This window comes from Condylura cristata, unplaced genomic scaffold (assembly GCF_000260355.1).
Source record: "Condylura cristata isolate star-nosed mole 26May11 unplaced genomic scaffold, ConCri1.0 scaffold00031, whole genome shotgun sequence".
In the NCBI taxonomy this organism is placed as follows: Eukaryota; Metazoa; Chordata; class Mammalia; order Eulipotyphla; family Talpidae; genus Condylura; species Condylura cristata.
In genome coordinates this window covers 1135661-1162622 of record NW_004567132.1, presented here as the reverse complement: position 1 = coordinate 1162622, position 26962 = coordinate 1135661, and the positions used below count along the sequence as shown (strand labels likewise).

At 38.2% G+C, this 26962-nt stretch overlaps 1 protein-coding gene across 6 annotated transcripts in view; it reads left to right on the top strand.

Annotated features, from left to right (window-relative positions):
- Positions 1-26962, top strand: part of LIMS1 (LIM and senescent cell antigen-like domains 1) — a 162367-nt gene that overhangs the window by 100164 nt on the left and 35241 nt on the right. For 2 of the 6 annotated variants that reach the window (XM_012731557.1, XM_012731556.1), the window contains exons 1-3: positions 15518-15722; positions 20554-20713; positions 23646-23687. In XM_012731557.1, the coding sequence (XP_012587011.1) occupies positions 15541-15722; positions 20554-20713; positions 23646-23687 (384 nt within the window). In that variant the 5' untranslated portion in view covers positions 15518-15540. Of the gene's footprint in view, positions 1-15275; positions 15723-20553; positions 20714-23645; positions 23688-26962 lie in introns of those variants that run through there. The other 4 variants (XM_004691389.2, XM_012731558.1, XM_012731559.1 and 1 more) reach the window with 3 other exon arrangements.

The following is a 26962-nucleotide window of genomic DNA, read 5'->3' as shown; positions in this document are numbered from 1 at the left end:
AACTCATGTGGAAGTGGCTTTAGCTTCTCAGTGCAGTGCTTTAACCCACTGTGCCACCAGGGAGGGCCTGTAGGCTTTATTTTTATAAAAGGGTTAGAGCAGGTAACCTCCTTGCCTTATAGTCAGGAAGGTTTACTTTCCATTTATATTGTTTAAGTAACTAAATATTGAAAGACATGCATGTGCACAAAGGCACATGTATGTATATGTCAGTGACAACTATCTGACACATTCCTTGATCCTTCTTGCTGTTTCTTTCCTTAAGCTTTTTCCTTAGTTGTCTTGTGCCTGTCTGCCTTTTCCTCAGATTTTTTTCTGTATGGAGATTGAGAGGTGGGTAGGTAGGTATTGAGGAAGGGGAAGAGTACTGAGGTTATGTATCATCTCACAAAAGCTTATTCTGAGACAGAAATTGTTAGATCATTATTGTATTACATTTTAGATTTTACCTGACACTCCCCTCACCCCCCAGAAAGTGTGGAAGCTCAAAACATGATGTTGTAAGCTCAGAGCCTCACATTCAGGCCCTAAAAGGTGCTTTCTTAAGCATCGGTGACCACACTTCTGGAGAGGTACACGAATGTCAGTGTTAAGCTGTGTACATGGTCCTTTTTACCACAAGTTTTCTAAAATTGAGGGTCTGTTAGAAAGAAGGCTGCTGTTTAATTATGATACAGCTGGAATAATATGACAAAGGGAGACAGGGATAGCCATGACCAAGAAACTAGTGTCTTGGTGTGTGGTGAATACTCAAGAAGTTTGCAGTTCTTCCATCCTTCTCAAAATTGATGCATACCAAGTATTCTTTGTTCTCCTTAATTTCTTGAGGGCTGAAATGAAGGTGTGTGTTCCTGTTTGCCTCTTTCATGGAGCAACATCCAGTGTGAAAAGTATTATAGTAACCCAGATTGGTTGGTCCCCAAATATGCCCCTTTGACTTGACAATTAGGGGTGCCTGCTTTATATTTGGGGGGGGGTTGCTGCTGTATTCTCTGGCCTTGGGTTTGGGCAGTGCATCCATTTATGTCTTCTGGCTTAAAGAAAGTAAGAACAGGAAAGACTGATTTGGAGCACTCCCTCTGACAACTTTGTGATGTTGTCCTTTTATTTTAGTTTTTATTTTCTAGTTTCAAATGTAATTTCAGTTTTAAATTAAAACTGAAATTTTAAAGAATGTGCCGTGGTCAGTGACACCTGGTATCTGAGAACAGACATTTAAAGACTCCTGGCTTTGGCCTCCTATCTGTATGGGTTCACTCAAGACCCAATCAGAAAAAGCACATATAATAAGTTGTATGAGTAAAGTTTAATATAAAGATTACTGAAGGGATTACTGAAGGAATATTAACTCTAACCAGAAGATAGAGTAAGGAATTGGCTCATAGGAAGTAGAGAAATGGTTGAAGAATATAGGACTAGCAGCTCTTAGGGAGTAGCCACCATTCCAGAGTTGAAATAGGATCCCCAAGGAAAAGTTCTCCCGACATCCCCACCCAAGTCAGTCTCCAGAATGGCAGAGAAGTCACCATGATGTTATGCCAGAGAAACTTGCTAAAAATAAAGGCTTGTAGGAGACTTTCCCTCCAGGTTGCCAGTACAGTGCCCTCTACTTTGGAATTGCTGAGAGTGGAGGACTCAGCAGGCAATGTGCAGGTTGTAGAGGGGTCAGTTTTGCTTCTCACTGCAGGAGCAGAGGCCCTCTGCTGCAGTCACCAGGGTCTGTTGCCAGCGAAGCTGCCTGCCACTGATTGCTTCTGACTACCATGCTTGCAGGAATTAGACACTGAAGAAGCTCTGTGTGCAGTAGGAAGCTGATGCCAGAGAAAGCCCTGTATCCAGAAGTTTGCCAAGGGAGCATGCAGAACCCAGGACCAACATACAAACCCCTTTCCTCCAGCAGATCTTAGCGTCCTTTACTGAAAAGCCTCTGCATCAGCTTGCAAAGGAGAAAGACCACTTTCACAGGGCAGGCAATAACTCCATATGGGCACATTCAAGCTGTTTCAGTGATACTCTACCCAGAAAATGAATGGGTCTGTCTGCAGCCATATTTACTCTACTTTTATATATTATGGCTAGATTTATAGAATGACTTCTTGAGAAGAACTAAAAGGATTTAATAAAAAGTTTGTTGCACATGGGTGATTTGGCGATGGGAAGCACATGGGGATTACAATTGACATGGAAAAATGCACAAAATGATGTTTATATAACATTTATATATTATATATATATATATATGTAAAGTTTGTTGCCTAGCCCTATAAACTGCTTTCAAAAATCCACACCTTAGGGACAAAAGTCAGAAGACCAGGAGTATGAAGAAGATATCTAGGAAACTGACGCTTTAACTATGTTCAGAACAGCATGTCATTGGCAGCAGTGCGCAGGAGGGCCTTTCTACAACCTGATATCATTTCTACATCTTTAGATCATTTTTGAGAAAAAATAATTCCTTGACTTTCTGTATACTTCAAAGAATTGGAAGTTAATCTCTTTTAAATTGGGGGGTAGGATAATCTGTTCCTCCACTTATTCCTGTACAATATTTTTAAATGTTGCTTAGTGCAGTAAAAAATACATGAAAAAAAAATACATGAAAGTATGTTTCATGTTAAAAAGAAAGCAATTGGCAATGAAAAATGCAGGCTTAAATCAGAAAAAATTGTTTCCACTTGACCTAAGTAACATGTTTTACTTTTCTGTCCTTCCACTGAAACTCTGTTTTGTTTTACCTTTTCACTAAAGAAAATACACCTCTTGTTACACTTAGTTACAAAATTAAAAACACCCACTGATTTCCTCTACCAACTTAGCTGAAGGTCAGTGTTCAGTGAGATATCCCTGGCTGAGTCAGAACTAAAATAAGAATGTCAATTAGAGCCAGAAAGTTGGGTGCTACTGGCATCACAGCCTTATAAAATCATAGACACACACAAGAATTTACCTGTTAAACTGGGCTTTCAGCACTTTAGGCCAAAATGCTATTGCTTGATATTTGATATATAAGACATCCTCAGACTTGTCTTAGGCACAATACAGCTTTTTAAAAAGATATCTAAGGGTGAGAGTATGTGTTAGTGTTTTACCTGAATAACATGAGTAACACGGAGAAGTGGTTTGAAAAATGAAGGAACTGCTACAGAAATGGCTCCCAGCAAAGATGTTTTTAAAAACTCAGAGAAAAATTGCCCAACCTATAAAAAGAATTTTAAGAATGTTTTTCATTTGAACAAACACTCTGCTTATTTGAGCAACCATAGGAATACAGTGAGAAGAAATTTGAAAGAGAACTTGTAGGTTTCAAATTGAAGTAAACATAAGTGAGGTGAATTAATTTTCCTGAGAAAAGAAAATCATGCTGACATTCACTAGCTAGATTCAGTTGTCTTGAGTTTTAGAGGAGAGAGCACTTGAACAACTTTTCAAGGAGATCTAGGCTGAGGTATCCAAATTGAAAGAAATAAAGATTTATACATTGGGCCCTCTGTGGTGGTGCAGCAGGTTAAAACACAGCACTAAGAAGGTAAAACCATTTCAGCATGAGTTCCATCCCCACCCTGGGGGTGACCCACACGGCGGCAGACCTCTCCTGGCCCACCCGCTGCTCCCCTCAGCAGTGTACTTTGTCAGTCTGCCTGTTCTGCTCCCCACTCTGTCTCTGGTGAATCCTCTTGCCGTCCCTGTACCTCTGGCCTATACCCCAGCTCTGTATGCATCAATAAATAAATCTTTAAAAATAAATAAATGAAGATATATACAATAAGGGGCTTGTGGTGTGTTTGAGGAGATAAGGAGCACCTTATTGAACAGGGTGGTGAGCATTATAGACTTTAAACAGGTAATTACAGGCTGGAAAGCTCAAAGCTTCGTAGAGAAGAACTTGAGTTAGGAATATGAGGATTGAATGGGTTTCAGGTCAAAAAGTTTGGGAAAAGGGGGTTGTGGTGTTTACCCAGAGAACTTAATGTCCTTTTTAGATCTGCCAACCAGTACTGGAACTTCACTATTGAAGATACTATTAAGGACTCTTCTAAATTAATCGCATTGCGACAATATGTTTTTATTTAAAATCATATATATGTGTATGTATTTTAAAATAGACATCAACATGTTTAAGTGCTTATACAAGATGGTAGAAATGTAAGATATCTCTGCCTTTATAAAATATCTGTAATATTTTATGTTACATGTGGGCTGATGAGTATGAGGAAATTTTCAGTTTATCAAACAAAACAGTGCAATCCACTGATCCTGGACCCATCTCACATTTTTGAGACATTTAGAACTTAAAGAAATGCAGACTGCCCCTTTGTTTAAGTCATATTTTCTGTTATTAATTGCTGGTGCCTTTTTCCTACATATTTTACTGCTTCTTTCCCAGACTAATTTTCTATTTTTCTTTGTTTGGTGAGTTGCCTTGTTTAGCACCAGGGGAGCAAGTTGTAGGAAGCAAGTCAATTCTGTTGTGATACAAGGAGAGGGATGGGTGTTACATATCTTCCACCTGTTCTTTTTTCCTTCAGGTGACTCAGAATGTCTCTGGATAAAGTAGAAGTGTTTATCTCAATAGAGTATCATGGAAAAAGGAAGAATGCTGTGATTGTTACAGGGCACTCCAATGTGATTTGGGTTGCCTGTCTGTGGGTTTTCACCCGCATGCTTACGATTCAGTCGTATTATGGACACACTCAAAAAGGCTAAGTAATGGATTTATTTATAAGGAGAAAGGTAAAGGAATAACCCAGGGAAAGAGGGAGAGAAATACAAGTTAAGCTAGAATGTCCTACCAGTTCTGCTTACTTGGACTCCACCAGCACTCTAAAAACCAATCCAGAGCCAAAACAGTCAGGCACGAACCACCATGCCAAGAGACCCCCAGAGCCCACATGTCCAGTTTTATCCCAACCTGGCTACTCAACTCCGCCCTCACATCCCAGCTTGCTTCCCCTTATTATTGATGGGATTAGTAGTTCCCTTATCTGGAGTGGGGGCGGAGTCCATGAAACCTGTACTTGTTACATGATGACTTTTATTTCAGTTTCTCTTCTTCACTTTCCCCAGACTCTCAGTACTGCATAGGCTGAAGTGGGTATTTCTTGGTTGATAATGCTGGAAAGTCATTCTTGAGATCATCCGGGGAGATGTACTTCCCAAGAAATAGGCCATTAAGTGCTCGACAACATGTGTTAACTTTTTTTAAGATTGAGTAACTTGTGGTGCAGTGGGTTAAAGCACAGCTCTATGAAGCTATCCACAGCCACTGTAGCACAAGTTCAATCCCTGGCCAACGAGCTGACCCACATGGCTTGGCTGAACTCTCCTGACCCACCCGCTGTTCCCCTCAGCAGTATATTTTGGTAGATCTACCTGTTCTATTCCCCACTCTGTCTCTGGTGAATCCTCTCACCCATTGCAATGTAGGCCTCCACCCCAGTTCTTGTGTGCATAAATAAATAAATCTTTAAAAAATAAAAAAAGAAAAGATTGATTGACAACTGTATTCACAATACTTCATGTTGGCTGCAGAGTATTTTTGTGTTGTAGAGCACTTCTAGGCCATGTCCTTGTCACAGAGCCTTTGTGGCACCAAGGCACAGCACAGTACACACAATGCTGTCCCTGGGGGCCTCTGCCTTCTGTCCCCCAAATAGCCACCCTTCTGCCGGTGCTTTTCAAGAATAATAAAGCCAGGACAGTGTTCTCTAGATAACAGAGAAGAAACTTACCTTGCCTTCTTTTGCTGTCTTTCAATTCTGTTACTAGAAATATGTCTGCTAGTTTTTCTAAGACCTGATATGGAGTTACATTTCTCTCATTTTCCTTATGAGGCATCTCAACACCATTTTTTGAAAATAGAACAAGATTTGGGATGCTATAAATCTGTCTCCAACTCCAATGATGGTCTTTAAATTGTCAGCAAGTCTCATTTTGAAGGCTGTTAAAATCAGATGCAAATAGCCTTCACTGGTTGCAACCTATTCTTTTCATCTTTGTTAGGTGATGAAGTTATTCACTTAATCTCTTTATTTATTTCTAACATACTTAAAGGTTATGCCTGGCTTTCAGCAGGATACAGAAAAGCAGCACCAGTGTATGCACTCAACAGATGTGCAGTTGTCTTCATTTTCAGTTATTTTGAAGAGAGATGCATAATATTTCTCTTTCACGCTCTTGCTCCTGTTCTTTTTGCTTATAAAATTAGGAATTAGAAAATAATTTTGATATGGCAAAAATGGCCATAAGCTAATTCCATATCGTTTTCTGGCCAACCTGCGTCTCTTTCCTCACTTAAAAAAAAAAAAGTCTACAGCGCATTTGTCCCGAAAGCTGGGAGATGAGAAAGAACTTTCTGGCTTTATTATCTTAGCATGCATATCATGATTGTTTTGTTTTTAGTTGTAGAGGAACATCAGTTTAACATTTTCCACTTGAGTGGGATAGAGAATCAAAATGAAAATAATTTATTATGTCATATAATAACTTAACCAGACCATCACAATAATTTGAGTGAAGACTTTGATGTTGGAAAAACTTCATTCTGATAGTTGTTATTGCCAAGTATTTGGTTTAAGTCATCCACAAAATGTACATCTATCTGTGGAGTGAGGTAAACAATAGCACTTCCTTTTTTCCTAGAATAGAATTTTAGAGGTAGTTAGTTAAAATGTTCAGCTTGATTAAAAATCCACAAAGATGAAATGTTTAGTAGTAATATACAGAATTCAGTCATTGCTATTAGAAAAAAATTTTAATTAAAAATAATAAAATGGGCCCTCCTGGTGGCTCAGCGGGTTAAAGCACAGCACTGAGAAGCTAAAGCCACTTCCGCATGAGTTCGATTCCCACCTGCCTTAAGCCATCCACCAAAGTGAGGATACAGTGAGAAAGTAAGTGCAAGGACTCTGAACCAAGAAGAAGGGAAGAGAACCCTCATTAGAATTTAGCCATGTTGGCGCCTTGATTTTCAACTGGCAACTTCTAGAACTATGCAAATTAGACTTCTGTTGTTTTAAAGACACCCAATCTATATTTTGTTATAGCAGCACAAGCGGACCAAGACACTGCACAGTAGGTCATCCAGTAAATGACAAAGTTTAGCACACAAGTGACAAAAAAAATGTTGAATTTTAAAAATATAATTTTCTCTACTCTGGATGAATTTAAGGGATGTTTGGGTTGCAGACCTGTCCTGTTGACTCTCTTGACTCAAATAAGCCAAGGTGATTCTAATCAGTTTATAGACCTTCTTGGGAAACACCCTTAAGGAATTACGCCTTAAGAGATCCTAGTTCTTCAGAAATAACCCCCTAACAAGCCCACAGACAAGACTAGCTTTTTCCAGGTTTTTAAAAACAGCCTGCCATTCTATTTCAAGGACTATTTAGATGTTACTGTAGTGGTAGTAGTGATTTCAATCAAGGCGGTTCACATATATGTTATTCTTATGATTGTACAACCAGTTTGTTTGTTTATGTATGTGTGTTTTTTACATCATTCTTTATTGTGTACATTTTTTCAACTGGGTTGTAATCCCTATGGACTTCCCACCATCAGTTCACCTGTGTGCCATCACTCAGTTTTCATCCTACTCCCCTTTCCATCCTTATCAAATGTCTCTGGTTTATAGTTGTTTGTTGATTTTTATTTTTATTTTATTACAATTACTTTTTTTTCCCCCTGATCTCTTACACTGAATTTGGTATTTTTCTGTTTCTTTCTGGCTTATTTCATTAAGCATGATTCCTTCCAACTCCATCCATGTTGTCACAAATGGTACAGGTTTATCTTTATTGATTGCTGAGTAATATTCCATAGTGTATATGTACCACATCTTCTTGATCCAGCCATCTATTTTTGGGCATTTGGCTTGATTCCACATCTTCCCCATTGTAAATAGGACAGCAATAAACAGGGGTGCAGGTGTCCTTTTAAACTAATGCTTTTGTGTCCTTTCAGTAGATATGTAGGAATGGGATTGCTGGATCATATGGAAGCTCCATTTTAACTGTTTGAGAAACCTCTAAACAGCTTTCTACAGTGGTTGTACCAGTGTGCATTCCCACCAATAGTGTAGAAGATTTCCTTTTTATCCACATCCTCGCCAACATTTTTTTATGCTAGTTTTTTTTTAATAATATAATAGTTTGCTTTTACATCATTCTGTGCCTTTTTCCATCTCAGTTGTAATCCCAATGGGCTTCTCACCACCAGTTCACACGAGTGCCATCACCATAGTCCAGTGCATCCCCCCCATTTTTGATCCCATTCCCCACTCCACCCCTGTAAAATGTCTCTGGTATATAATTGTTCATTATTATTATTATTATTATTATTTTCTCCTCTGGTCCTTTATACTCCTGCTATGAGTGAAACCACCTGGTATTTTTCCTTTTCTTTCTGGCTTATTTCACTAAGCATGATCCCTTCCAGCTCCATCCATGTTGCTGCAAAAGGCATGTGTTTATCTTTTTGATTGCTGAGTAATATTCCACTGTGTGTATGTACCACATCTTTTTAATCCAGTCGTCCACTTTTGGACATTTGAACATGTCTTTCCTATTGTTAATAAAGCAGCAATAAACATGGGAGTGCAGGTGTCTTTTTGAATCGGTGTTTTTGTCTTTTGGGTAGTTACTTAGGTGTGTGTGGGATTGCTGGGTCATATGGACACTGCATTTTTTGTTGCTTTTTTTTTATTATGTGCCATTCTTACTGATGTAAGATGGTATCTCATTGTGGTTTTGATTAACATTTCTCTTATTACAAGGGATGTTGAACATTTTTTCATATGCCAGTTGGTGGATTGCATTTCCTCTTTGGAGAAGTGTCTTATTAGCTCTTTTGTCCATTTTTGATGGGGTGCAACCAAAGTTTTAAAGGACCATTTGCATTTCTCAGAATGACTTACCGACAAAATGGCTTAAAAGTAACATGCCTGAACATCAAAGTTCAGCAGTGGTGTTTAGTTGCCCTTCAATTACCTCCTATTCTCTTGGGAAGATTATTCCCAAGATTATTCCCAAGATTAACCCACTTTTCTTTTCACTCTGTAAGGTGGATGGTAGTAAGATAAGAAAAATGATTCATGAACTAACGTCATTGCACACAGTCCACAGTCCTTTTGAGTGAATAGTGCTGCCTAACCTTTCAGTGGCCACATGACTATTGATCTTTACATACCACTCAGCAGTGAAGTAGAAATCTGCATTATGATATGCTTGAATGGTAGAAAAACCCTTACTTACTCATAGATTGTCTCCCCAACTGCATCATATGCTCATAGAAACAGAGTCTGTCTTTATTCCATTTTATTAATTCAACAAATACTTCTTCCTGCTCACTTAAGTCTGCTGCACATGATAAAAGTTCCTTATGTTCTGATGTGATGTAAAGAAATATAAGTAAATGGTGGAATAATGTGAACAATATTTTTTAAAGCAGCTGTGAGGCTGAATGGGAAAGCTGCTAAAGAAAGGGCTGCCCATTTCTCCTGCCATAGACACCTCTAGTACCAAAGCCTTCTGATTTCACGGCTGCAGGAGTTTGCCAGTCCAGGCCTTCACATTGGCGTTGAGCTCTCACTATAATAACTACCGTGTTTCAGCATAATTAACACATATAAGGTGGGAAAAAATTCTTTCTGCCCTAAGAATTCTGCTGTGAGAATCAACTAGTCAGGTCCCTTGCTTATAAGGAGAGGCTAACCAGAAGGAGCTCCCTGTAGGAGATGACCTGGCTCTTTCATGCCCTATCCTTTCTCCCTCTAGAACCCCAGTCTCCCTTTTCCCTTCAGTCCCTAGTTAGGATAGTCTTAGGTGATAACAAGAAAGGAACGGAAGAAAGAATGTGTGTGGCAAAATTCTAAACAAAGAGACAGAGCCACGAATCTGTGTTAACATCCACATGGATTCTGTTACACTGATTAAACAGTTTAAAAATATCTCCATAATACATGCTGTCCTTGTGCATAATACCGACTCATATCAAGATGACTTCTATTGAAGAGTTTTATTTAGGGTTACTGTATGCCAAGCACCCTCATAAATAGGTTCCAGGTGGAAGTAGAGAGAAACAGGCAGGGCAGGGGTGTGCAGGAAATAGTTTCCTGTCTGCTTCAAGCCCCTTACCACAGAAGGGATAAGATATTTTTTACTAAATTTTCAGCACTATTCATTTAGCAGGATACCATGGAGTCAACTTAGCTGAAGGTATGGAGCATTTTTTAGTGGCTGATGCAGAAGGAGGGCTAAGATGTATTTCCTGTTTGTACACAGCCCTTTGGTGGCTTACTCAGCAGTCAAAACCTGGAGCCCGGCTATACTCAGGTCCCTGGGAAGACAAAATACAGACTGAAAACATTTTCTTTAAAGGCAACATAATATTTTTAAAATTTTATAATAGTTTATTTTTACATGTTTTCGTGCATTTTTCCATCTCAATTGCAATCCCCTTGGGTTTCCCATCACCAGATCACCCAGGCAACATAATATCTTATTGGTGACCAAGAATCTATTCTTTCAGTAAGCTCTTTAGTTTTCTCAAAGGGACAATTAGTAGAACATACAAATGCACTTTAGTTTTCAAAACTGTTCTATGATGTTCGATTTTGTTAAAATACAATCATTATTCTATTTCCCTCCTTATTAATACTGGTGGAGTGAGATTTATAATTTCTTGTGTATACTTATCTGCATAAATGCTAACAATGCATATATTTTATGAAAATTGAAACACCAGTTAGAACACCAAAAATAAAAAATAATGGTAACACAAGTGCTGGTGAGGATGTAGAGAAATGTAATCTCTCATACAATTGCTAAAGACAGTATAAAGTGGTAAAGCTATTCTTAAAAACAGTTTATGGTTTCTAACAGAAATGAGCCATACAGCTTAGCAATTTTACTCTTGAACATTTATCCCAGAAAAATAAAAATCTATGTTTACCCAGAAACTAATATATATGGTTTTATACATAACAGAACCTATACCATGGAATACCACTAGCAATGAAAAACAACAATCTGTTGAGGTTATGCTTCCATACCTAATAACTTGGATAGATCTCCAGGACACTTTGCCTAGCAAAAAGCCAACCTTAAAAAGCCCCATATTTATAAGTATCTGTGTATGCTACTATTCGTTTGGGCTATTGTAACAATGATGCTATGGATTGTGTGACTTAAATAGCAAATATGTACTCATTTCCCTAGGAGGCTGGGAAATCCATAATTAGAGTGCAGAGATACAGTATCTTAGGATCTACTTCCTGACTCTCGAACATCATCTTTTGGCCATATTTGTGCATGGCTGACACAACTCTTCCTCTTACAAGAGTATCAGTTCTTTGTATCAGGAGGGCCCATTCTTATGACCTAGTCTAACTCTTATCCAGCCCTTCAGAAGACCAAACCTCCAAATTCCAATTACATTAGGGATTCAGATTGCACCATAGTAATTTAGGAGGGATACAAAGATTCAGTCCCATTCTCTGGCAGTTCTGTAGATGAAAAACAGATTAGTAGTTGCCAGAGGTTAGGGATGGAAGACTGGGAGAGATTGGGTATGACAGAGATAGCACTGGGAGATTGTTCTGGTGATGGAATCATTCTGTATCTTGATTATGGTGTTGATAAGTGACACAGAATCTACACACACACTTTGTACCACTATCAGATTCTTGGATTTGATACTGGGTTTTAATTACTCAAGATGTAAGCCTAGGGAAACTGTACAATCCTTATTACTTCCTATGACTGTATTTCAGAATAAAAATTTTAAGTTTGATTGTAGATCTTTTACATTATTTTTAGTTATTTGGCAGATAATGTATTTCACTATGATATCTGTCAATGATTCATAAACTTTTACAGTCTTACAGAAATAAGAGTAGCTGTTATGAAGTAAATAAGATAAAAGTTATATTTTTAGATCTGCTGACTCAAAGTACTTGGCAGACTGGTGACTAATTTGCTCTTTCATTGTTTTCATGATTCTCTGAATCAAGCAGATGGATCATTAACCCTAGTTCATTATTTCAACAAGTAACTACTGTACCCTTAGTAAGTAGTGGGCTCTACTCATGAACGAGACAATTCCTGCCCTTGTGAAGGTTATATTTTTGACCAATGGAATGAAACTGGATAAAGGTAGAGTATTTGTTAGAATATTTGTCTGCTGTCACCTGGATATTGAAACTGAAGGGAAGGGGATGTTTCCTAGCACCCACACAGGACCAGTGTTCTACCCTAAAAGTTTTTTGAGTCTATAAGTAGCATTATCTCAATGTGAGCAGAACATTTTGGTCTGATGGTATTGCTGGCAGGAGAATGGACATGATTTGCAATCAAATCATAAATGTAATGTGGATTAAGAACAGTAAAAAATATTGCTGGAGACAAATAGAGTCTTTGTGACAGGTTCTTACCTTAGGTGTGGAGAAATTATTGGAAGCATTAATACAGTCTAAATTTTTAAAAATAATATGATAGTCTATTTTTACATCATTTTGTGCCTTTTTCCATCTCAGTCGTAATCCCTGTGGGCTCCCACCTACAGTTCACCCATGTGCCATCACCATAGTCCAGTGCACTTTTCTCCCCCCATTGTTTTTTATCCCATTCCCCATTCCACTGCTGTAAAATGTCTCTGGAATATAATTGTTCATTATCATTGTTATTTTCTTCCCTGGTCCTTTATACTCCTGCTATGAGTGAAACCATCCAGTAATTTTCCTTTTCTTTCTGGCTTATTTCACTGAGCATGATCCCATCCAGCTCCATCCATGTTGCTGCAAAAGGCATGTGTTTATTTTTGTTTTGTTTTGTTTGCTGAGTAATATTCCATTGTGTATATGTACCACATCATTTTAATCCAGTCATCTACTTCTGGGCATTTCAGCTGCTTCCATGTCTTTCCAATTGTAAATAAAGCAGCAATAAACATGGGGTTGCAGGTGTCTTTTTGAATCAGTGTTTTTGTGCCTTTTGGATAGATTACCTAGGAGTGGAATTTTGGGTCGTAGGGAAGCTCCATTTTTAGCAGTTTGAGGAAACTCCAAACAGTTTTCCATAGTGGTTGTACTAGTTTGCATTCCCACCAGCAGCACTCCACTTCCTAGCCAACATTTGTTGTTGCTACTCATTTTAAGATATGCCATTCTCACTGCTGTGAGGTGGTATCTCATTGTGGTTTTAATTTTCATCTCCCTTATTACAAGTGATTTTGGAACATTTTTTCATGTTTGTTGGCCATCTGCATTTCCTCTTTGGAAAAGTGTCTTTTTAGCTCTCTGCCCATTTTTTGATGGAGTTGTTTATTTTGTTGAGTTTCAGTTCTTTGTATATTTTTGTGATCAATCCTTTATTGTTAGTTTTGTGTGAGAAATTTTTTTCCCAATCAGTGGGATGTCGAATACAGACTAAATTTTATAAAGAGATAAAACAAAAGTACTGAAGTCAGAAGTCTGAGTTTGAATTTGGGATCTTCCATTTATTAGATGTGTGACTGAGCAGATCATGTAGTCTCTCTTAAGATGGTAAGTATAGCCTTTTTTTATGGAGGATAATTTTTTTCTATGCAGAAGTTACTTGTAAATGGCCACGTTGTAACTGGATTATTAATGATAACACATAATGGTGGTGGAGACCCCTTCTTTATCATCAAGTCATTGTCTGGAAGCTTCTACTTGGGGAGGGCAAGCCCCTGCATGCATGGGGACTTTGTTTCATTAGACTGACGTAAATACGTTTTAAGATGATGAACATAAAGATTGATTCTGTTGGGTTTTCAGATTTATTTTCTTACTTTGTTGTTAATTTTTGGATATATTTGATTTCACCCCTCATGTGTAGTCCCTATAGTTCTCCCATCACCATAGCACCTCAATACCTCATCCCATATGCTCTTCCCTCCCATTTTGACCTCTCCATACCCCACCCCACTGTGCATCCCAGATCTTCAGATCTTGCAAATTTATCTTTTTCCTACCCATTTGTTTGGTTTCTCTATATTCCACATGTGCGAGAAAGTTCGATCTTTCTCCTTCTGACTTATTTCACTCTGTTCATGTTGAAGCAAATGGTAGGAGTTTATCTTTTTTGATCTATGAGTAGTATTCCATTGTTTATATATGCCACAACTTATTAATCCATTCATAAAGATTGATTTCAAATTCTGAAAAGAGGAGCAATAGGTAGAAGTAGGAATGTAAACAGAAGGAAGCTAATTAGATTAAGAGGGAAAAGTGGACAGTCAGCTTGTATGGCTCCCTTTTCCCAAACATGCCACCCGTAATTCACTGTGTTTCTAGTCTCAGAATCCATTATTCCTCCTCATCCCACTGCAAACCTTCCTCTATTCCACATAATTTTTGTAGAAACAGAAAATTTAAATCTTGAGGTGATTTCTTTCCTATTTAAAAATATTCAGTCTATTGTTCCTGACCACTACTCCAAGATCTTTTGGGTTCCCATATTAATATTTTCTGCTTCTAATCCCATATTCTGTTTAACCATTTTCTCACATAGTGGTTAACAACATAGGCTGTGATAACATTCTAGCTAGATTTAAATTTCAACTCCATGACCTACTTTCTAGTTATTCAACCTCTTTGTACCTCAGTGTCCTCATCTTTAAATCATGCCACCTCACAGGGATAAGACAGTAAACACTTGCTGATGATTCTTAACCCTTTTGTTGCCCATTGTACTGTATTATCATCTTCATTGCTAATACTAGTATGGAATGTATACCAAGACCATTGGTGCATCATTAATCATGATAAAGATAAACAATGGCTCACCAAAGTTACAGGATTAGTTGTGATTTCAACAAAGGTTTCTAATCAAACCCTAGCAGTCCTGTTTCCTTTGCTCCATTTATTGGGCTGAATGCCAAGTAGGTGGATCAACATTATTCAAGACTTACTGTGTACAAGCTGCTGAAGTAAATAAAAGCTGACTGTTGCTCTTACTTTCAGGGATTCCCAGATTCCTGTAGAATCTGGAGTGAGCTGTCTAGGCATTATGATGTCCCTCAGGATATATACCAGCACCATTAGTCTCACCAAAGAGCATGTTCAAAATAGAACTTCTCAGGGGCTAGGAGACACTTATGCCCACCAAGGTCGAGAAGCACAGTGCTAGCGTATATAGAAATTCGGGTGACAGATTACCAGAGCACATGGAAATTTCTTTCTCTTGGGTGCCTACCAAGTAGTTCTCTATCCTTGTATCATTTTTTTCGGACACAGTATACCAGGAAGGCTGCTCCAGCAAGGACTATGTCACGGCTTTTGTGAAAGGTTTTCTAGAACTTCCCAACTGCCTCAGTAAATCAGGACTTGTCATACCGACTGCTTTGCTGTCTGAACTCTTAACATGAAGGGTCAGGAGCTACCCTGCAGGCCTGGTGCTGACGCATGTGGGAACAGTGGGAGTGTCCCTCGTAGGGAAGTGGGGGAGGAGTGAATATTGTTTCTCTCTTCTCCCTCCCGTCCCACTGCTATCGTCTGTGCTCAGAGCTCACAAGCACCGGAGGATGGCGTTCCCAGAGAGGATGCGCCCCTGTATTATCCCTGAGAATGAAGAAATCCCCCAGACAGCCCTTAGCAGTGCCCACCAGGTTAATGGCAATGAAGACGAGAGGGCTGAGTCCAAACTGCAGCGCAGGCATAGTGACGTAAAAGTCTACAAGGAGTTTTGTGACTTTTATGCGAAATTGTAAGTGTCTCCTCGCTTGGAAATCCCCCTTTTCCAGATTTAGCCTTCTTGGGCTTTCAGTGTGCTAACCAATTGCAAGCTTATGTCCTCACCTTTCAATAACAGCTTTCCTGGGTGATGGGTGCTTGGAGGACTGTTCACAGTGCAGCATATTCCAGCAGACAGACAGACTTAAAATTTCTGCTGGATAAATGTATATCTGGAGGAAAATGCTGCCTTTAAAGTGTAGCAATGTCTTTGTCTTCAGTTGATTCATGATATGTATATTTCATTGTATATTCCAAAAGGGAAGCTTGGGGTTTTCCTTGTCTGTGTTTACAATAGAAATTTTTCTTTTCTACAACTCTATACACCAGTGCAGGTTGAGGGAAACAATGAAAAATTGATTTATAAGCTGTTGATGAAGCTATATATAAATTTACACACACACACATTATATATATATATATACACACACAGACACACACACACATACATATATATCTTGCCATAAGTTTAAAAGTTAAATTTATTAAATGAAATTTAGCAAATAATTTTTATATAAATAGTGCAGTATAGCATAGGCCAACTCAATAAGATTATTGACCTTATTCAATTTGAAAGTTTAGAGTTCTCGCAAATCCCAATTTATCAACTAAAAGTTATAGAAAGCTTAACTGGATTCTATTTCCACTAATTAGTGTGATATCACAACAATTACTTATTTTCACAATTCACAAAGGACTGTTTTATAGTAATTGGGACCCATCTGAAACCTATATGCTATAAACCAATGCTACTTAAGTAACAGTTTTGTAAAGTTGTTGGAAATTATAATTATACAGTAACCAAAATGTTTGGTGAACTTTCAGGATGCCTTTTGATTGTATACATTTTTACATTTTAATGCCAGGATATTTGTTTCACATACTTTGATAAATGAAGCACTTGAGTAACAGAAATCTCCATGATAGCAAGTTTTCTATATGAGGTTGATTTATGGAAGAGATCAGTTAAACCATGACTGGCCAAAGATGAAGATTCTGTACCAAAGACTTCTTAAGTCTATATTCTCCAATATATGTATTCCTTGTCTTCAGCATTTCTATTTTAGTGTTTTCAGAAAATTCTTTTATGAAAAAATCGGCAATTAAATATAAATAACCAAATGACAGCTATACCTGTCATCCATGACTTTTAAAAAAAGACTTCTGTCATGTGTTCCATTAAATATAAAAATCAGCTGTAAAAACGGCATAGGTCAGTGTAGGTTCATTATTTGTACAAATGTACCACTCTGGTAGGAGATGTTAGTAATGGGGAATGCTCTGCATGTGTGGGTGCAGGGGTGGATGGGAACTCTATGTACCTCTGCTCAGTTTTGCAGTGAACCAAAAACTACTCTTTTAAAAAAAAAAGTGCATAGAGCCAGGTGGCTAAAGATAAGACAGGAGGGGGCATGTGAACAGTTCAGTAGGTTGGTGAGATTATTGGTATTTAGTTTCTGAATTTTTTTTCTAATGTTCTGTTTCTCTTTCTGTTCGTTATTTTTTTAAAAATACACCTCTTCAAAAGTATATGTTATGTTATATCTAAAACTAGTTTATTTCCCTGCTTGTGAGAAAGCCTATATGCTTGCTATAGTATGTTTTCCTGTTTTCTCTATTTTAATATTTGGACTGGAACATAAACAATCAGTATCATAATGAGTACATTTTCCCTACTGTCTGGAAGCAAAATATCTCTACTTGGTATGATTTGTTACTTTATTTTGGGGTTTTGGGAAAATGTTAAATTTTTCCCACATAGTAAATCAATGGGAATAGCATTCTCAGACAACCCCCCACTCCACACACACCCCCAAAACCCTTCCAATTCATACCAATGTTCATTCTACTTTTTAATAGCAGGGGAAATCTGTGTAAACAGGTCTGTGATAAAGGTTTAAGTATGAATGGTACCCCTTTATACTTAAAAATTATTGAGGTTCTAAGAGGGCTTTTGTTTACCAATATTTCATATCCTAGAAACTAAAACAAAATTTTAAACATTTAGTGAGTCATTAAAAATAATAAACTTACTGCAAGCTAATAATTATTAGTATAAAATAATAAGTTTTTTAAAAATAACTTTTTAAAACAACTTAGTGGAAAGAGTGGTATTGTATTACATTTTTGCAAATTTTATTAATGTCTGTCTCAATAAAAAGACAGTTCCTCATATCTGCTTCTGCATTCATCCTTTTGTAGTCTGTTGTTTTACATGCAGTATATAAATAAAATATGGCCACCCATAGAGATATACTTAGAATGGAGAGAAGGATCTTCTAACTGCCTGAAAGGGTCATAGTGACATTTTGTAAGCTGCTGATTTGGGGATGATGAATTAATATGCTTTCCTAGCTTTTGGAGAGTTCTAATAAGATTATTGAGGATTTGGTGAATCTTTTGAAAGAATTTTAAATTAATAATCATGTTTTATATTTGACTAGCATCTTCTGGTTTCCAGAGTGGTTTTATATATCTTTGCTCATCTCAAAACAGTGATAAGGATTGCAAGGTATGTGTGGACATGCCTTTCTTCAACAGGGACAGTTATGGGTTTTAGTCAGGAGCAAGAAACAGAGATCCTTCCAGAGGAAGGATCCTTCCAGAGGAAGCCGAAACTGCCACAATGTACCTATGTTATTTCAGTCAGAAAAATAAGGGAATTTTATGGACTTCTCTTCTTAACTCAAGTTCTTTAATGTAGAAAATACGGTCTTTTTTCTTCTAGATTAGAAAGGAAACTTACTGTAGGTGAAAGTACACACTCAAGAATAAGTGTAGGAGATTCACCAGAATTGTATTTTAATATAACACTTAAAAATGGTTTGCCCTTCGGTGAGGCTGCCTCCCTTCCTTTTTGGGGGGGGGGGGTGCCATGTAAATTATGTGTTCAAGCCTGGTAAGTAAAATTAATCTTTGATTAGTATGGATTGTGAACATGGTACTTCTACATAGAGTAAGTTATGGCAAAGCTGTAAAACAGAAACACTTCATTTTTGGAGAAGGCAACACTGTCATCCTTTGGCAGCTGGGATGGGGTACCTGCCGCACATGGTGATTGTGAAGATCAAGAGAACACTAGAGTTATAAGGTGGGTTGCTTCCATATGTGGGTAGTCAGAAGTTGTTCTTGGGACTAGACCACAGGTAGAGCTTGTACTCTGATTGGGAATCTGAAAATCAACTTGCAGAATTATAAAGGAAGGCGTTGCCAATGATTTTCTGGCAGGGGACTTTCTCTACTTGAAGCCCTTTCAGGCAAAACAGTTCTTTACATGAAATCCAGGCAATTCACTGGAGAATGGCTAAATATTTGTTTGTAAGCTTGTTATATGCTTTTCTTCTTCCAAGCCACAGTGATTACAGAGAATCATAAAAATACTTTGTCACCATTTCTTGAATGCTTCCTGTGTAGTTAAGGGTATGGTGGAATTACTGATGAAGTTGCCAAGTCTCTGATCTTGTCAGTGTTCACTTGACTGCCTGGTTTCACTTTTCTAATCTGTAAGTGTGTTGGTGTGGTCATCCTCAAATGTTTGAAATTCATATTATAGTCTTACTCTGGTCATGATTTTTTGAGTGCGAGACATGTTTTCTCAGCCCTGTCTACTGCTAATTAGCTTTGTGATATTGTACTACTCTACCCTTCTGAACCTCTACTTTGTCATATGTAAGTAAAATGGTCTTTATAGTGTAAAATTCTGTGATCTTGATACATTTTATAATATTGTGTTCAAGATTTGTTTTACCAATCAGATTATAAAATTAGGGCATTTTGGTTGGTTTTACGAGTTACATATTCGGCCTTCCCTGGTGGCACCACAGGTTAAAGCGCAGCACTATGAAGCTATCCATAGCCACTGCATTAGCAGTTCAATCCCTGGCCAGGGAGGTGACCCACATGGTGTGGCAGACATTTCCTGTCTCACCCACTGCTCCCCTCAGCAGTGTGTTTCATTCAGTCAGCCTGTTCTGCCCCCCATTCTATTTTCTCTCACCCACCCCCCACCTCTGGTCTGTATGCATAAATAAATAAATATATTTTTTGAAGTCATCTAAACAGTTGCTTTCAAAATGGATCATCTATGTCTAGGCTATCAGATGGTATTCAGCTAACATGCAATTTAGATTCTGGTCTCAGAGGGGAAAGAAGTTGTCTTTAAAATGTTGACTTATGGGGCACTTACTGGTGGCGCAGCGGGTTAAAGCACAGCACCAAGAAGCTTAAGCCACTTCCACATGAGTTCGATCCCCACCTGCCCTGGAGGAGCTCCACATGGCGCGGCAGACCTCTCCTGGCCCGCCCGCTGCTCCCCTCAGCAGTGTACTTCGTCGATCTGCCTGTTCTGCTCCCCACTCTGTCTCTGGTGAAGCCTCTCACCCTCCGCATCTCTGGCCTGTACCTCAGTTCTTTATGAATAAAAATAAATAAATCTTTTAAAAAAATGTTGACTTATGAGTATTTAATTAGGCTACACATCAAACTGTAAATTCTGGCTCCTTGAGTGGCAACAATTGACTTTTATCTTTAGTCCAAGTACTTAATGGGTCATAGACACTCATTCATAGCATATTTAGCAAGAAGAATGTCAGAAATTTTAAAGAAAAAGAGATTCAGAACAGGAAGAGCATCTTTAGATGTTAGCACAAAGTGGAAACAGTTTGATTTAAGAGTATCTAAGATGCAAACAAGAACTTGGACTTTATTGATAAAATAAGATTTTTGTGAAGAGAGAGAATTGCTCCTCAGTGTGTCATATTGTTTGGCTTTAAGTCTAAGAAGAGGTTGTCTTTTGTGTGTTACAGCAACATGGCCAACGCCCTTGCCAACGCCACCTGTGAGCGTTGCAGGGGTGGCTTTGCCCCTGCAGAGAAGATCGTCAACAGCAATGGCGAGCTGTACCATGAGCAGTGCTTTGTGTGTGCGCAGTGCTTCCAGCAGTTCCCAGAAGGACTTTTCTATGAGGTGAGCCAGTCTGAACAGACGCTCTGAGGTAGTATGGCCCAGTCTTCTCTTCTGCTTCCTGTCCTTTCTGAGGCATTCTTCTTCAGTTTAAATTTCAGTATCAAGGATTATATTGAAGTGCCAGATACAGTGCTAGCCACTGACCTAAAAGATGGAAAGTATGTATGAAATGCCCTGACAGATTCCATTATTTATATTATATTTATATATTATATTTTATCTTTCTATATCAGAACCTACAATGCCTTATGACTGTGCCCTGTCAGAACTGAGCTCAGCAGACAAAATCCTTTCAACCACAGCTTTTCTGGCTTCTCCACTCAGGTCCCCACTTGCTTATCCCTACACATACCTTCCTGATTCCTGTTTGTGTGACTTCCCCTCTTCTGAGAACACCGTTGACATATTCTATAAAGGAGGGTTTGATATCTCTCCCCTGACTCTCAGGCAGTGAGTGGGAACTCGATGCGTTTATTCTCTAAGGAATTGATTATCTGAGGGAAATACCTGTCCACATTTAACTCTTCTCTGTGTCTTAGATTCTTCTCCAGTGCTTGTTTTTCTTGATCCTAGGCATTTACCATGTGGTCTACATTTCCTTCGTGTTCTTAATCATTACGGAAAACTGTTTACATAATAAATGGCCGCTTTTGGGACTGGTTAAACCTATGCTGCTAACGCAGACTACAGTGGGGGGAAAAACCACTGAGATAATTTACTTTTTCCAACTTACTCCTTACATACTTGTATACATGTTCTATACATATGTGTATGTGTATGCAGAATTATATTAAAGCCAAGAACAGCTCGACTGCTCCCTGATTTCTTTTGTCTAACACATTTTATAATTCCCTGTTTTACATACCATTCTTGAGGAAGGAAAGATTGTTTTGAAAGGTCATTAGTAAGCCAATTGTTTGCCATTCACACAACATTTTCCCATAGAAACAATGGGAACAACCTCATGAGAGTGAGGTTCCCAGGCCAGCCTACCAAGAGGCTATTTCATGATGCATTAAATACATACCTCCCATGCTTGTAGTAACTCCTGGAAATAGCTTTAAGAATTTGACTGGGGGACACTTTTATTTACTGGACAGTGATTTTGAACTCATCTCTGTCCAAAAGCAAATATCCCCTATAACAAAAATCCTAGCAAAAGGAATAAAGATTCTTTTTTCTCTTTCTTTCAGTTCTTCCTAGCTGCTTCCCTGGGCAGCTTAAGGGATGGAAAAATGCCAGGTGACAGTTGGGGTGGAACAGGAGCAGGAAGGTTACAACAACAGGAGGGAAGAGGAGCTACGTTGTGATCTTGGCACCAGGGGGATACATCCTCTATGAGGTTGTGGTGGCCCTCACTTTGACAGTGAGAAGGGTGGCAGTTCCATTCATGGGAAGGAAAATCTGAGCATCTGAGGCAGCATAAAGAGAGGGTGGGCAAGGGACTCAATATGGTATCAAAGTGGTGAAAAGGACTTAAGAACTTGCTTGTATAGGGTTGTGACAAAACACTTGGAGCTCTTTAAGTCAGCACAGCAGAGGGTGCCAGAACCATGCCAGTAAGGAGGTGAGCTCCCAAGCTCATGTAAAGAGTATATTGGAATTGGCCTCACGATGAGACTAGTCTTCATTCTATGTAAACCTTTACTTGCCTTTCTGCCTTTTCCCCCCTCTTGCCTTGATTGCCAGAGAGGTTGTGAAGTACTTGATAACGCAAAAGGTTTGCTACATGAGTGGGATTAGAACTTATTTTGATTTCCTAATTTCCATTAATGGTGTTCTTTGCCTTATAAATCCTTTTAAAATCATAGGGAAACCAAATAAGGGGTCGGGGGGAAAAAAACTAATAATGTTAAAAAATTAGTAGGCAACTAAATCAAAGACATTCTGCAAGGGAGGACGAAGCAGAGGAATCAAAGCAGGAATGAAAAACACACCCCTGTTCACGGGGTGATGGTTCACAGGTGAATTGGTGGTGCAAATTTTATGGGGACTACATCTGAGAGGAGAAAGTATACAGTACACAAAAATGAACAATGATGTAAAATATGTTTGTATAAATAAGTAGTTTTAAAATCTAAGATTTTGTTAAATTCTATTAAAATTGGTAATTATGGCAAAAACCTTAGGAGGGATTACAGCAAAACAGTAGGGAAGAACTCAAGGAGAAAGACAAACTGTTTTCCCATACATTTTTCTGATTTCCCTACTATTCTTTTGCAAGCATCCTAGAGCACCAATACTCTGTCATTCTCTCTTTTTCCACCTTGTTTGTTTGCCTGCTGCTTTGAATTGGTTATGTTGAACATGATCACCTCCCTAGATCCCAGTTCTGTATCTGGGCCCTGTCAGCTGTCAGCCACTGTGCTTAGTCAGAGGAAAGGCTCTATAAGAGCCCTGAGCAAAACAGAATAAAGCATGACTCACAGTTGTCCTGCCCACCCCTTACTCCTCTGCTCGTGGGCTATAAATACTTCCCTGGAGCTGTCTGGTTTTCTTCCAGATTTTATGAATACCCAGATCCAGTCTGTTAATGGGCTGTTGCCTAGCACAGGCTTCCTTGGGTCCTGAGCAAGTCTGCTACTTTAGCTATATTTAACCATTAAAACTCCTTTTCTAGGACAGGGATTTGTAAACCTACATGTGGGGAAAAAAAAAGAAAAAGAAAAAGATCTTTCCTTTTGGTTAAATGATATTTAGAGAAAAAGCCATTCATCCGAAGCTTACAAAATACACACAATCTGTATTTTTGGTTTATGTTCAGCTGTAAGTTGTTTTCCAGAAACGGAAGCTTGAAAACTTACCTAGTCTGTTTTCCCATTTGAGACACAACTTAGGTGCTTCAGTTTAGGTAGTAATCGCAAATGCATCTAATCTGTAACTTTGACATCACTTTCTTCTTCTTACTAAATTTCTCCTCTTCATTCCACAGTCTCTACTCTTTTCTCTAAAGGTACTCTCAGAGAACTTACAGGTGAGTTCTCTGTACCCTCTTCCCTTGAAAATGTGCTTTAATTTTACTATGGAACCTTTTTATTTTTGCATCAGAAAGCCAGAACATTCTTCCTTGTGACCACAAAGGGAAGTCTGGAGTTTTTCCTACTGGCTAAGAGCTGTGTCTGGAGATAAGTTGATTGAGCTTAAGTATTTGTGGTTCTCTGCAGCTTCTCATGTGAGTGATTTTGCAGCAACTGAGAGAATTACCCACATTTGCTCCCCAGCAGCGGTGAACTTGAACCCCATTAGATTATGTGGCTTTAAAAATGAACTGAAAGTTTGTCATTCGAATTGTGTCCTTTTCCACCAAATAGTGGAATAATAATGACTAGTTTTGCCCAAAGTATTCCTTATTACAGGATATCATTAGTGGTGTTTTCAGTCTAATCCCAGATATTTCATTTCTGTTCTCCTATCTGAGACAATACAGTCTTTTGTTTATACCTTTAGTATGGCGAATATTTACATATTTTATTACAGCTATTTATTTATATTTTTATGTTCTTTCTGTCTAACTTTGACTAAATCAGGTATAAGGAATGTCCTAATTAATTTGTTATCTTTGACACTGGTTTTACAGTATTTGGTGACTATTATGTGATAATAAGTACAATTATATATATATATATACACACACACACACACACACACACATATATAATATATATACTCACATATACAGTACTTGCATGGTATAAATTGCAAGATGAACTGCTAACATACTAATGAGGAATTAAGTCTGATGTTTTCTAATATAAACATTTGCTGACCAGATTTAAATCTTGGTATTATTTTTTATTTATTTTTACTTTATATATTTTACATCATTTTTCATTTTGTACCTTTTTTCATCTCATTTATCATCCCCATGAACTTACCACCACCACTTCATTCATGTGCCATCACTATAGTCCCATGTGCTCTTCCCACCCCAATTTTGATCCTGTTTCCCTCTTGGTATTTTTCATCCAGTTCTTGTTTGTCTCATGAACATTGTCTTTATCATAACTGCATGTAGAGCAAGCATATAAAAGACATGTTTTCTTAAGTGGAAACAGTTTGTTGGGTCACAACCTCAGGAACCCGCAGGTGTAATCCGAGACCTGCCCCTGTAACTGGAGGGCAAGGAAAAATCAAAGAAAAAGGCAGAGTAGTCCATATTGGTAGGTGGCAGTTTTAAGAACCAAGAAAGCTTACAGGACTTAGTCCTGGGCTGCTGTAAGACAAGAGAATTTTCTACACCCATCCCCCAAGACTTTAAAGTTCGTATAGAGATTTTTACTGGGTTTAGTCCTGTGCACAGTCCATATGATCTCAACAACACAGTTGAGAATTGTCCTTGGGAAGCGTGGGAATGGGCAGGAATGTGGGTAGCACACATTCCAAGAACAGAGAAGGGGGCAAGAAGCTTCCAGTTTCCCAGGTTTGCCTCATTACTAATAGGCTGATATCACACATTCCCTGACTATGGAGCTGCAAGTGGAACACATTATTACCTCTGTGATATTCTTCCCCAAAATCTCTAACTTAGTCTAATTATGAGATAAACACATAAAGGAGGAGCACTCTATAAAATAACTGACTAGTGTCCTTCAAGAGTCATACAAGACAGGAAGGTTGAGGAACTGTCACAGCTTGGAGGAGACTGAAGAGCCTCAAGTTGATCTGACTCCTACAGGATGTTATGAATGACACTTACTCATTTATTGATTTGTCCAGATCCATTCAGAAAATATTTGTAATATTCATTAAGAACCATTCTGTTTATAAATAGAATAAGTAAAATAAATGTAGTCTTCAAGGAACTTATCCTACAGAAGATTAAACTAGACTAAGATCTGATCTTTGAAAGCTTGATAATACAACTTAATATGAATGATGTTATGATAGTAAGGAAAAGTTAATCAACTTGAGGAGAGATTTTCCCATCCATAATATAATGTAAGTTAGTGTAGAGGATGTTTTCAGTAGTGTCAGATACTTGGTAAGAACTGGATAAGTGGAAGAAACATTTCAGAAAATAATCATGATGTGATTTTATAGGCTATTGATACACATATCTATAATAGTTCCCAGCATAGAGCCTTGCCTTACAGGATACTCTGAATGTTTGCTGATGGAGAGAAGCTGTCAGTGAAATTATATATCCTAAGGTGCCTAATTGGATTTTTCATGATCCTGAAATTTTTCTCAGATTTGCTCAGTGAGGAGTGGGGGAGAATTCTCTTTATTGGTGCATAGTCAAAAAGTAATCCAGTATTACAAGTCTAATGCCATTGTTTCCCCATCCAATAGAATTACCTCTTCATGTGAGCTATTCTGAAGTAAAGATCATATCATTTGTTGGAAAGAAATGTGAGTTTTCATTCAGCCATGGTTTTTAAGTTCTGGTAGAAACCCACAAGATAATTTAAGAATTCTAGGACGTATTGTTTTTTGGTATATCTAAGACAGAGTGGGCACAGAGGAAAAAGGCTGGGTGTTACAGCCTTAAATTTAAGTCCCAGCTCCACTGACTTTGGTGCAAGTTATTTAATCTTTCTGAATTTGTTTTCTCTAACAAGGGAATAACAAGGGAACATATTTATCATGAGGTGATGAGTTTAACCCAGGTAGTATGACAGTATCACCAGTAAGCTAGTCCAGTTCTTTACCTCCATTTGCCTGTGGTTATCATTTCAGATAAGTAATACTGCACACATTGAGTCCATGTTCCTAGTTCTCAGCATTGCTGGCATTTTAAACTGAGTAGTGCTTTGTATATGGTACTATCCTATGCATTGAAGGATATTTAGTAATCTCCACTCATTAGATCCTCAGTTGTGGAAAGAAAAACATCCAGAATCATTGCTGAATATCCTTTGGGGAGCAAACTCATCCCAGTTGAAAACCACTATACTGAACAATGAAGGCATCCCTTCAAATAGGTCCTAATCTCACTATAGTAACTGCAAGATGATTCTAAGTGGGCATGTTCCCTGAGTGGTTCAGGCAACACCCTGCACAAAATACGTTTTCTAATTTGAACTCTAAAAATTTTACTGCTGTCAGAGTTTTAATTTAGGACCTGTTTCTAGGAAGGATTCATCCTATAAAGAATTCACTGAAGAAAGTAGTTCCAAAGGAAAATAAGTATGTCATTCTTGAATAATTCATCATCACTTCTAATGAAGGTATTATCCTCATTTAGCAGAAAGCAAGATACATTTTCCATGTAGTAATAGGATTGGATCCCCAGACTGGAATCCATTT